Source organism: Lactuca sativa, chromosome 1 (genome assembly GCF_002870075.4).
Source record: "Lactuca sativa cultivar Salinas chromosome 1, Lsat_Salinas_v11, whole genome shotgun sequence".
Classification (NCBI taxonomy): Eukaryota; Viridiplantae; Streptophyta; class Magnoliopsida; order Asterales; family Asteraceae; genus Lactuca; species Lactuca sativa.
Window position 1 is genome coordinate 243114683 of NC_056623.2, and position 12192 is coordinate 243126874.

Here is a 12192-nt window from a genome sequence, read left to right on the forward strand (position 1 = left end):
ATTATCATTGAAAATCATCATAATAATGGTACTTTGTGAGTATAAACTTCCAGTTAATTACTTAATCAATGATATTTTATGAAAAACAAAATAGTTTATAAGCATTTACCATTTTTTTAAACTTAATAATGTCCATTTTAACAACCAGATCAACATGCAACAAAACAAGCAAATACCATCATGATTTGAATGACAAAAAAAGGTGGAATACTGTGTACTAAAATCTAAAACCTGAGCAATTATAGAAATTTTCCAAAAAAAACAAGCATAAGAATAGACAAATATATTGAATATAAAGTAACTTGATTGTCAAAGGGATCCCATTTTAGCATCCAACAAAAGTAATTCACACCAAACATTTCATATAAATCTAATCAACAACAAAACCCCAACATGGGCATCAAATACCTTACAAAAAACTACACCTTTTTTTCCTGGGTTTTCCAATAGCAACACAAAAACCAATTAAAAATAGAAATAAAAATTAATTTTTTTTTCATTTTTTTTCATATATCTTGATTTTACCAATCTCATATGAACTGAGAATTCAGAAAGCCTATTTTGAAAGAAAAAAAAAACAGGAACCAAATCGTGTAAATGTGTTGTATAAAACAGGTGCTTCGATTAGCTCTAACCAAATTTACGGTGTTCTAAAAACTGATTTACCTCCCACTCACGCAGCTGTAACTTTTTTTTTATAATAAATTCACAATCAATCCTCCAATCTTCATAACTTTTCACATCTCCAGATACCTTTTCCTAGGCAGCAATTCCTGAAAATCATATATCACAACAAAAAAACAAAGTACGACTTAATAAAACAATGTCATGGAAAATATGACTTAATTCTGAAAGTTGGAGAAAACTATATTATACATTGGTGTTTCTTTTTAATTTAATACAAGAAAGAACAACTTAATAAATATAGTCAGTGAAAGCTATATTCGGATGTTTTTTTTCTTTTTTATTGCACAAAGAACAAATTAATAAATAAAGTCGGTGAAAACTAAAGATAAATGTTTCTGTTTTTATTTAATTTGATACATTCCCATGTTAAACCTATATTTATATATAGATTGTATATTAAGCAAACCCATGTTAAACCTTATTTTCTCCTTAAATATAGCGCATCATATATCTATTATCTCTCTCTATTCCAGAAAAATTGCAATGTTTATCATGTCACCCAATATAAGGAAAGTGATTGACCATTAATCTGACATAAATCATAGGTACAAAATTAAAAAAAAAAATATATATATATATATATATATATATATATATATATATATATATATATATATATATATATATATATATATTTTAGACCTAAATCAGTGAAAGAAAGAGAGACGCAAAGAAACTGTTGTTTTTCCTTGAAATATTCGCAAGATTATTCTTTATATGATTAAATGCAAGACTATTTCTTTCATTTACCTATTTTTTTTCAAAATACCACTTACGCCATGTATAAGCCAAAAAAATTCAACCTTGAAACTACACATCACAAAATAATAATAATAATAATAATAACAAAAAGAAATAAGAGAAAAAGTTACCTCTATTTGATCTATTTGTCACACTATAACCAACATAGCCAACTGAGTTTTTTGGTATATCATCCGAAGCTCCACCTCCAAGACTATATCCAAACAAACCAGGTACTTCCAGCTCCGGCGAAGACGACCGCCAGGTGGAGTCGGCATAAAACGAACCACCACCACCACCACCACCGCCACCATACAAATTATTACCACCACCAACAATTTCACCATCATCAATCACACCATATGAATAGCCATTACCATTGTTCCTCCTATACCCAAGACTACTCTCTTCATTTCCATACCCAAGATTACCACCAATAAAACCACCATTACCACCACCGCCACCACCACCACCACCGGAGTTACCCCAAATCGCTCCAATCCCGCCAGACGCATTTCCCGGAGCCAAAAAGTTGCTTAGATTTGGAGAAGAATTTGTAGCGAAAGATTGGCTTCCATTTCCCCACATGCTATGGTTGGAGTTCAAGAGAGAACCATTTCCACCACCACTGCCACCACCACCTCCACCGCCACTATTGCCGCCATACCCAATCGGATCACCATACCTATTCGAACCCACACCATACATTGGACTAATTGCACGTGGGTATCCAAGATTAGACCCAAAGTTTCCATTTCCATTTCCATTTCCATAGTTGATACCCAAAATGGAATCGGAATTGAGGCCTAAATTATTATAGGTAGAGGGACTAAAAGGCGGAAACCCATTCCTCCCAACAGTCACAGGACTAAACCTACCATCCATTCTTCCACCATAACTTGGACTATTATACCCCTGACCTTGAGTATACCCGTTAAGAAAACTACTAGCCCTACTTAAACCATAGTTAAATCCACCACTTATCTGACTCTGACCACGGTTAGGTCCAGGAGAAGATTCTTTTGGAACAGCTCGTTTCACTTCCACCATTTTCCCATTCAGTTCATGGAATGTTTTAAGCAATGCCTTATCAACAGATTCCTCTGAATCATATGTGATGAATCCAAAACCTCTTGGCCTTTGGGTATTATGGTCATACATCACAACCACATCAGTGATTATTCCAAATTGGTCAAAATAGGTCTTGAAATCACTTTCAGTTACTGATGATGCTAACCCTCCTACGAATATCTTTTTTGTTCGTGTGGGACCCGGTGAACCTTGAATGCTCCCATTGCTTCTGTTCAGGATTTGTTGATCGTCTCTTGGAACTGCCTTTTTTGCTTCTACCTAAACATTGAAATTGAATAAACGGGATCAGAATTACATAACAATGGATGTGAATTTGTTTATGTTAATTAAACTAAAAACATTGTGAATTGCTTTGTGTTTGGACTTCATTTGCTATGATTGGGTCAAATTTGAAATTACAAGGTTGTGTAAGAAGAAGAGATGAAAGTATAAATGAATGTACATTGTACATTGCTGTTTCTTGCGTTTAAGAGTAAATAGAACAAGGGTAAAATGGAAGTAGAAGAGTAATTTTACTCTGCTGTTTCTCTACTAAACTGATTATAATGAATTTCAAATCGCACATAGAAAATTTATGAAAGAAACATTTGGTAATTAAGAAAAACACATTATGATTGACGACATGAGCAATGCAATAGTTTTAGTAGATTTACAATCTGTTCAGTTATGAGAAGAATCGATGAAAGGTGAGATTATAATTTATAACAATAAATCACGATTAAAAAGAAAAAACAGAGAAAACTTACAGTTCTACCATCAATGGTGTGTTTTTCTTTGACGACTCTTTCAGCAACAGCAGGGTCAGAGAAAACAACAAAACCAAACCCACGGGCACGACCTGTGGTTCGATCCTTCATAATTACGGCTTCAATTACTTCACCAAAAGTTTCGAAATACTCTTTCAATCGTTCTTCATTTGTGTCCCATGAAATTCCACCGATGAACAGCTTCCCATGCTCCATTTCCATTCTGCAAAATCAAATCGATGATTCATTTTCAAGTAGAGAATTTCATCAAGTAAATTAGATGGACTTCAAAAGGATCCTAACACACAGATCTCATCAAAACCATATATAACACAGCACCTAGATGCATATGTATGTCAGATTCTTCGAGTTCATTAATCAAAAGCCTTATCTTCATACCCATCAGGATGTAGATTAACTAAAAACAACACATAAAAACGTTGAAATTTTAAGAAATCTACCAGAAAGTTTGCGGATTCTTTGTAACTGAGAAATGGGTATTCTTGGAATCAATCAAAAAGCATCGGATCTCCCACAGATCGATACTTGATCAACACACAAAAGCACAAGTCCTACAAGACGAGAATAAAGTTTGTGATTTTAGGATCGAAAACTGTAAAATTGATGAAAAATATCAACAACCCATGATTGTTATAGTCGTGGTGATTTTACCAAGTAACAAAAGCGATCGAAAATCTAAGATCTGATTAGAGGCATAAGAAACAAGATGAGAGGGCGAGCGACGCCCCCTTTCGGCAATTCAGTGTTGATGATTATAGTTATATAAAACGAGTCTTTTTCGTGTTAGATGATGAAGATTGAAGGGAGAGAAAGAGAGGCGATGGAAGAGAAGAAGATTTATGTGTAATGGTTGACAGCAGAAGAAGATCTCTCTTGTTATAGATTGCAGAGAGAAGGAGAGGGAGGGGGAGATGGAGAGGGAGATGGAGATGGAGAGGGCTCTTTAGCTGCCCCCTTCTCGTGTAAGAAATTGTACAAACCGGTGAGTGCAAAGTTTTAAATTACTCCTCCATTTCACACAATTTTCAATAATTTATTTCCACTATTCAATGTTGTGAAAAATTAGAATGTTTTTATTTTTGGCTAAAATAAAAACAATATCAAGTACTTGATTATAATTAGATTATTATATTCTAAAATTTGTAATCAAGATAATTTAACTATTTTAGAATTTTGGATTGAAAACTTGTAAAATATTTATGATTTTCTAAAATCATATACATTTTTAATTGTGGTTTTTAACATATATGCGGTATTACGGTTGTAAAATGGTTTAAAAAAATATTTATATTATGTTATCTAATACCAAAATGTAATGTAATAATTGTATAATTCTTTTTAATAGTCGGCAAACCATATTTTTTGTGTAACGAGAAAATAAATTATCAAAAATTTCTTATTTAAATAAATAAGTAATGGAAAAATAACTTATAAAAAAATCTTATATGAATCGATATGTGTTAATTTTATTTCATCCAAATACTTAAAATAACTTATTACCGTTTCAAATCACATCAAGTCAATAAACAATCTCAATTATACATAAAATGATATTGAAATTATTTTTTTAAGTAATTATTTGGGTATAATATTTGTTTGTAGACATTATTGAAAAAATAAATATTACATTCAAATAATATCTTTAATAATATCATACAATTATCATTATATCAAATTTTAATATGAAATTTCATATGAATTTATATGACCGAATTCCATTAAAATCAGGTTATGTAAACTTGTTTTCTATTTTGATGTTTTTGTTTATACAATGTGGGTTTTTTTTTAATGTTTATATTTAACTAAATATTTTTCTTAAAATGATAAGAATTAGATAGTTAAATACTTAAAGGGGTAAAAGGATAATTCCTAAGAAAGTTTGGTAGAGGTTTGCTAATAAATAGAGGGTAGGATTTTATTGTTAGTCAGCAAGAAATATCTTAGATCGGTGTTAGTCTCTAGAGTGAGATTGACTCATTGGGTAGGCCTTTGAGAGAGGGATTCATCCCTGGGGAATCATCCTATCAGGAGATTGTGTTCTCTATCTTGTTTCATTCAATCATCAATTGATCCGACCTGCCGGATTCAAACCAGCGACCTAAGGATTAGATAGTTAAATACTTAAAGGGGTAAAAGGGTAATTCCTAAGAAAGTTTAGTAGAGGTTTGCTAATAAAATCCTACCCTCTATTTATTAGCAAACCTCTACCAAACTTTCTTAAGAATTACCCTTTTACCCCTTTAAATATTTAATTATCTAATTCCTATCATATAATGTCGGCATATTCTACTAATTATGATTTATTTTAATTGATTAAATCGTGTACTTCTGCTTTGGTAATTACTTATTGAAACCGGTCATACATACATGTAAATAATCAAGTACACCGATATTGTTATATTGTTTTAAGCGAGAGTTTTTTCTAAGGTGTGTGTAAAACAGTTTGGTCTGATTTTTAGCTAAAATTAAATTATAATCATTATAAATGGTTAATGCATTTTGATAGTCATTGAGTATTGATTAATAATGATTTTGATTAACAGTTTTTGTTGGTTAAAGGTTAATAGCGGTTAATCATATTATCATAATAGTTAAAAATAGGATAAAAATAAAAAATCATTTGCTATGACATGTGGAAAACATAAAATACATTGTTGTAAAAAGATGAAGGATTTAATGTTTTTAACCTTATTAATATGCTAGAAGAGTAGGTATCTTATTCAATTCAAATAATTACCTTTTAAATTTTCAACTCCAAATATAATTACATATCATATATTTAATGTTCTATTATATTATACAATTATTAATAGTATTGATTCGGTTTGGTTTTTAGTGGTTTGGTTTTGGATGAAACAATAACCAAATCATGTATTTGGTTAATCAAAAACAAAAAGCGTCCCACCTTTTTTAGTAATGATTCAGTTATTTCGGTTAGTTTGGTTTTTCGGTTAATATGTTCACCTTTAGTTTTTTCATGGTTTTTAAAAAATTGTGTTGTATTGTAATTTTGGCATTTTCCAAACATAAGATTGTTTTATATAGGTCTTTAGCCTCAACGACATTGAGGCTCATGGAACACCCCCCCCCCCCCCCCACCTCGGTACAATTATTAATACTATTGGCAGGGGCGGCTCAACCAGTCTAGGAGCTCTAAGCGAACCAAAAATTTAGGGTTCTTTGTCATTACTATACCTAATGTTATAAATTAAACCCTCATCCTTTCCAAAACCCAACTTGACACAACGAATATTAAAAAAAATTAAGCCATATTAACCCTAATAGATAGTCTAATCGGAAAAAAGAATCATTCAAGAATATTCTATAACCTACATAAAAGTTTAAAAAACTGATTTTCTCATTTTGTACACAAAATAAAAAAAAACAGATTTCTACATGACTACATCAAACAAAAATTCATCAAAATAACAAAATTTATCGATTATCATAGATAATAGATTATCAAATTTTCACAAATTCGCAATCATAGATAATCCGCAATGAAGAATGGACTAAGTTGTGGTGAAATAGAGAATCAGAGGAAGAACCAAAGAAGAACAATAGAACATACATTTTCAACCTTTCAAGTTTCAGGATTCAGGAAAACAATCACCAAATCAGTTGAATTAATCTTGACACTTGACATCCTTTTCAAAAAAAAAATCAATCAACTTATAAAAAATCTCCGGAAAGAAGATTAGAAGAAGAATTAAAAATCAGAGAAGTAATGGTTTTGTGGGATTTTGGGTAGAATCAAGAATGAAATCACTAATAAGTTAATTAGAATCAGAGGACAAAGAAAGAAGAAGAAGTGAAGAACAATTGTCGAGTCGCCATTTATGCCGAATGGTGAATGAAGAATCTGAATAAACAATCTCCTAATTTAAATCTGGGTTAAGGGGCCCCTTACTAAGCAAGGGCTTATTTCTTTGTACAGTAAGGACGGCCCTGACTATTGGTTTATTTTGGTTTTTAGTGGTTTGGTTTTGGATGAAACCATAACCAAACCATGTGTATTTGGTTAATCAAAAATAAAAACCGCACCTCCTTTTTTAGTAATGATTCAGTTATTTCAGTTAATTTGGTTTTGGTTTGGTCTTTTCGGTTAATATGTTCATCTTTAGTTTTTTCATGGTTTTTAAAAAATTGTGTTGTATTGTAATATTGGCATTTTCCAAACATAAGGTTGTTTTATATGGGTCTTTAGCCCCAACGACGTTGAGGCTCATGAAACACCCCCCTCCCCCTCGGTTGTATTGTTTCTCGTGGCCTTCTCAACACAGCTCACAGGAGTAAAAGGTGAAACGGTCATATGACCTTTGGTGCCAATGTCATATTTTAAAAAATAAATTACATATAAATACATGTCATCTTACTCAATTTTATTTACACTATTCTTTTCATTCTCTTTATTCTATTCAATTTGTAAACCTCTTCAATCAAAAAATGGTGCAACACCCGAACAAAATGTTTATGGGTAACAATCAAATTTGCAACAAAATCTTTCTGTTATGAATTGTTTTTTTTAAACACTATAAAAGTCAGAACATGATACACACAAAACTAAGATAACTCAGTTCAAACGACACTCGGCTTATAACCACTACTAAGGAATTACCACCATTCCATCTTAAAAAAAACTCACGGTAGAAAGGTGCCTCCCCATAGACCAATAAGGCGCGCCCTCAACAACACGTCAACAAACCCTCCACTGTACGACACTACTGTCTTTCAGGCCGCTGTAAGCCGCCATAACTCAAATCCACACAAGTGGTACCAGTGGGTTGAATAATGTGAAACAACCCAAAATACGACCCAAAAATTTTTGTTTTAATATTACTAAAAATCACATCATCGGATATCATAAATAATAAAAATCATAGAATGAGTAACTCCAATGTCATAATAAATGTGTCTAAACAAAAACTGTATCAATCATAACATTATCCGAATAAAACTCACAAGATAAAACTGAGGCTGTAGTGTGTGTGATGCCATCATCCCGAGCTCTTCCCCTTGCTAGTGGAAGTACCTGAAACTAGAAACTGAAAACTATAAGCACAAAGCTTAGTGAGCTCCCCCAAACTACCTCATACCATGCTATGACATATAAGCAAATACTGGGCCCCGCCCACTGCATCGGGCCCCGTCCGTTATCGGACCGAAGTCCGGAACTAGCTTGGGCCCCGCCCGACATTGGACCAAAGTCTGGAACTAGCTTGGGCCCCGCCTGGCATCGGACCGAAGTCCGGAACTAATTAACATGGAATAAACATATATCTTAAAAACATATACTATATCGGGTCCCCCGCCCGACATCAGACCGAAGTATGGAACATATAGCACATAACATAATTGAACATAACATGCATGAATCACGAAGACATCAAGCATACGTATCTACTTCTTGGGACCCTTCCGGTATCGGACCGAAGTCCAAAACTACTATCTAAACGGGTCGGTATTGTGGCCGTAGACCCGTTACTACTGGAAGGAAACTCACCTCGTAACTCTGGCTGCTGAGATGCTAAATCTAAAACTTGCTGACTGCTGCTCTGGAACTCCCCGGCTACAATCCTATAAACACTAAATAATATTACCGATAACTGAACTGAGGGTAAAATGACTATTTTACCCCTAGTCAAAGTCAACTCTTTGGTTGACCGGACTCGCCGAGTCATGTCGCAGACTCGCCGAGTCCCTCCTCTACTAACTCGGACTTTAACTCACTGAGTCCCTTTCCCACTCACTGATTCACCCTGAACTCACAACTTGAAGAAAAACAGGGACTCACGACTTGACTCGCGACTCGACTCGTCGAGTCTGAAGAACACTCGTCGAGTCCTATCGTGTAGAATCCATACAATCGAATTCTAATCCATTACAGGGCATCTAACTCGTAGATCTGAGTCCCTGGGACCATCTGAACACATACAATTACTAACTTTACATGTAACTACGAAGGAATGAAGCTCTTTCACTCAAACACTAGTTTTCTCTGGAAAACTCATTCGACTTGCCAAGTTGTAGAACAACTCGTCGAGTCTAAAGCAATCTTCATCGGACTCGCCGAGTTGCTCATCCAACTCGTCGAGTCCACGACTATCTTCATATGACTCACCGATTCCATTCAGTCCTGTTTCCATACAGACCTGGTTTGAGCCATGCAATGGCTCCAAATCACAGATCCAAGCTTCTAGGGCATGTTTATCACGTAAAGTTGCAAACTTTACGTGCATGCATGGCTTTAAAGGCTTCCAATGACAAAACTAAGCTCTTAATGGGGTTCTAAGCTCAAGAGGGACCTCAATCACAACCAATACTGAAACTTTACACTTCATTACCTGAATGAAAAATAGATGCAAGCTAGCTCCTAGATCTTCCTTCTCTTCTATGGACCTTCTTTCCCTTCCAAAGCTTCCAAGCTATCATAAACACACTCAAACTCAACAATGGGGGCTAGGGTTTACAGAGGAATGGTTCTGAGAGTGATAGAGGCAAGGTTGGGGTGTATAAGTGTGTTTAAATAGGGTGCAAACCCTTAAAATTAGGGCTTCATCCAGACAGGCGGACTCACCGAGTCCAACATATGGACTCGTCGAGTAGCCAGCTTAACCCGCGTGATCATCCTGTCTCTACTCGATGAGTCGGGCTACAGACTCGTCGAGTACTCCTCAAGAAATGAAAAACTTATTTAAATCACATACCAGAAATGGACCGTTGCAAATCTCCCCCACTTATCTTAGACTTCGTCCTCGAAGTATGCTACTGCGGCTGCTGTGTCTGAAAATAACTCTGGATAATGCTCCCTCATCTCCCTCTCGAACTCCCACGTCCACTCTGAACCCTTTCGGTGCTGCCACTACACCTTCACCAACTGAACCACCTTGTTCCTCAAGGTCTTCGCCTTTTGATCTAAGATCACAACTGGTCTCTCGATGTAATTCAGGTTGCTATCAACCTGAATATCCTCCAAGGGTACAACTGCTGCCTCGTTCACCAAGAACTTTCTCAACTGAGAAACATGGAAAGTGTTGTGGATCTGGCTAAGCTCTACCGGAAGACCCAACCAATAAGCCACGCGACCCACCCAGGCCAAAACCCTAAAAGGACCAATGAACCTGGGGCCCAGCTTGCCCCTCTTCCGAAACCTGATAATGCCATCACAGGGTGATACCTTCAGGAGGACCATATCGCCCACCTGAAACTCCAGGTCCGAACGCCTCATGTCGGCGTAACTCTTCTGCCTACTTTGCACAGTCTGCAGCCTGCTACGAACCTGCTGAATCAACTCTGTGGTCTTGAGCACCACCTCGGTGCTCCCGATGACTCGCTGACCAACCTCGCCCCAACAAATCGGGGTCCTACACTTCCTTCCATAGAGCATCTCGAAAGGAGGACAGTCAATGCTAGAGTGATAATTGTTGTTATACGAAAATTCCGCTAGTGGAAGATACGTATCCCAACTGCCACCGAAGTCTAGAACACATCCCCGGAGCATGTCCTCGAGAGTCTGAATCGCCCTCTTGCTCTGCCCGTCCGTCTGAGGGTGGAAAGTGGTGCTAAAATGAAGATGAGTCCCCATCTCGTCATGAAACCGCTTCCAAAATCTGGAAGTAAAACGGACGTCTTGGTCTGACACTACGGAAACAGGCACTCTGTGCCATACCGCTACCTCGCGCACATAGATGTCGGCTAGCTTCTCAGCCGATATGCTCTCCTGGATAGGTATAAAGTGTGCGCTCTTGGTCAGCCGATCCACTATGACCCAAATCGAATCCACTCCCCATGCGGTCCTGGGAAGCTTAGTGATAAAATCCATGGTAATGTCCTCCCATTTCCATACGGGAATGTTTAATGGCTGCATCTTTCCGTGGGGTCTCTGGTGCTCTGCCTTGACCTTCCTGTAGGTCAGGCATCTCTCCACATACCAGACGACATTCTGCTTCATGTAGGGCCACCAATAATCGGGTCGAAGATCTCTGTACATCTTCGTCGCCCCTAGTTGGCTGGAAAATAGAGACTTATAGGCCTCTTCCATTAACACCTGCCGTACTCCGCCCCAGTACGGTACCCAAACTCTCCCATGAAGGGTCAACAATCCCTGGCTGTCATAATCAAAAGAAGCTACTCGGCCCACAATCCTCTCACACTTCTGCCTCTCCTCCTTGAGGCCCTCGACTTGTGCCTCCCTGATCTGCTCCAACAATGGAGTAATCACTGTCATCCTCAAGCATATATCCCTGATCGAGGCCACTTCCGTCTTACGTCTCAGGGCATCGGCTACTACGTTGGCCTTCCCCGGGTGATAAAGGATCTCACAATCGTAATCCTTCACCACATCTAACCACCGACACTGCCTCATGTTAAGATTCGGCTGGTCCATGAGGTTTCTCAGACTCTTGTGATCTATGTAGATGGTACAACGGACCCCATAAAGGTAGTGTCTCCAAATATTGAGGGCGAACACCATTGCCCCCAACTCCAAATCGTGCGTCGGATAGTTAGCCTCATGAGGCTTCAACTGTCTAGAGGTGTAAGCTATCACATGCCCCCGCTGCATCAACACTGCTCCCATAACTTTGATCGAGGCATCACAATAAACTACAAAAGCATCCACTCCCTCTGGCAGGGTCAGAATCGGTGCCTCACACAATCGCTGTCCGAGGGTCTCAAATGCCGCCTGCTGCTCAGGCCCCCAACGAAACACCACCGACTTCTTGGTTAGTCGGGTAAGTGGAACTGCTATCTTGGAGAAATCCTGGATGAATCTCCTATAGTACCCTGCCAATCCTATGAAGCTCCGAATCTATGATGGAGAGCTCGGGACCTCCCACTGCATCACGGCCTCGATCTTGACTTGATCCACTAGAATACCCTTCTGGTTGACGAGGTGACCAAGGAA

The 12192-nt window shown here is 37.1% G+C and overlaps 1 protein-coding gene across 1 annotated transcript; it reads right to left on the reverse strand.

Moving 5' to 3' along the window:
* Positions 1–264: 264 nt before the first annotated feature.
* Positions 265–4266, reverse strand: LOC111896891 (heterogeneous nuclear ribonucleoprotein 1). The gene is made up of 5 exons (XM_023892857.3): positions 3939–4266; positions 3728–3838; positions 3267–3489; positions 1560–2778; positions 265–773 (listed from the first exon to the last, which is right to left on the reverse strand). The coding sequence occupies exons 3-5, from the start codon at positions 3486–3488 to the stop codon at positions 760–762; spliced, it is 1455 nt and encodes a 484-aa protein (XP_023748625.1). The 5' UTR covers position 3489; positions 3728–3838; positions 3939–4266; the 3' UTR covers positions 265–759.
* Positions 4267–12192: the final 7926 nt, after the last annotated feature.

Excerpts from the sequence above, each read along its gene's own strand:
- LOC111896891 (XM_023892857.3), bottom strand. The coding sequence starts at position 3,488 with ATGGAAATGGAGCATGGGAAGCTGTTCATCGGTGGAATTTCATGGGAC. Across the intron at positions 2,779-3,266 it reads ACACCATTGATGGTAGAACT|GTAGAAGCAAAAAAGGCAGT; the intron begins GTAAGTTTTCTC and ends TTCAATGTTTAG.